The 827-nt window shown below is 42.0% G+C and overlaps 1 protein-coding gene across 1 annotated transcript in view; it reads right to left on the bottom strand.

The window, feature by feature from the left end:
* LOC119587430 (carbohydrate sulfotransferase 12-like) overlaps positions 1-684 on the bottom strand; it is an 11508-nt gene extending 10824 nt beyond the window's left edge. The window contains exons 1-2 of the mRNA XM_037936161.1: positions 406-684; positions 133-284 (exon numbers count right to left, since the gene is read on the bottom strand). Of these exons, the coding sequence (XP_037792089.1) occupies positions 133-284; positions 406-684 (431 nt within the window). The remainder of the gene's footprint in view (positions 1-132; positions 285-405) is intronic.
* Between the last annotated feature and the right edge of the window lie 143 nt (positions 685-827).

Below are 827 nucleotides of genomic sequence, written 5' to 3'. Positions count from 1 at the left end.
GATATTAGTGACGTTGTATTTTAGTTTTTCTTAACCTAGCTGTTTACTTGATTTAATGTAAGTGGTCTTCACTGTACTAAATTATGAAGTGCTTGCATTATATGCAAAGCGCTCTAAATCCAGTAAACATACCTGACTGCAATCCAACTTGAAACGGATTTACTGTAGTCAACAACCTGTTCCCAAGGCTTCTCGAAAAGGGCACGGTGTCTGACGTCACGCATAGGGTGCCCTTGTATCTCATTGATTCGTCGCGCATGAGATCGCCAGGTTTCTGAGCCAACCTGAGAAAATGCAATAGATAAAATTCTATTCATTTTCATGTAATATTAAACTCTCAGATATAGGAGTTTGAAGTACAGTGTTCATTTCAACCATTCTTTGTTGGGTTATTGCTGTACAGACCTTCCCCATGGTGCAAATACTGGCGTTATGATTCCAGAAGTGATAAATACGTGTTTTGATGGAAAAAGATACGTCTTCCTTGTTCTCTCCACCTTGGCAGATCTCGAACACCATCTGGCGGCGACTACGGAAGCGCTCCTCTGTACTTTCCTGCATCCTGCCCCTTTCAAGTATCTCGTAAGTTATATTAGTGTCCGGATGTCCATAATGGTACATGAGGCTCAGGCTGAAGGCGAGGCCGACACACAGTACCAGTGGCAAAACGGTTGGCTTTGGCATCTCGGAAATACGTGGTGACTGACGAAAATCCCACTGACGATTAAATCTCGCGTCTTTCGCCCTGCAACATTCTCATATCACAAGTGTTAAACTTTTCTAAATGATTTACTACAAATCACTCTATAAACTATAACTGCGCACTA

This window comes from Penaeus monodon, chromosome 22 (genome assembly GCF_015228065.2).
Source record: "Penaeus monodon isolate SGIC_2016 chromosome 22, NSTDA_Pmon_1, whole genome shotgun sequence".
Lineage (NCBI taxonomy): Eukaryota > Metazoa > Arthropoda > Malacostraca > Decapoda > Penaeidae > Penaeus > Penaeus monodon.
The sequence above is the reverse complement of the archived record's forward strand: the minus strand, read 5'-3'. Positions and strand labels throughout refer to the sequence as shown.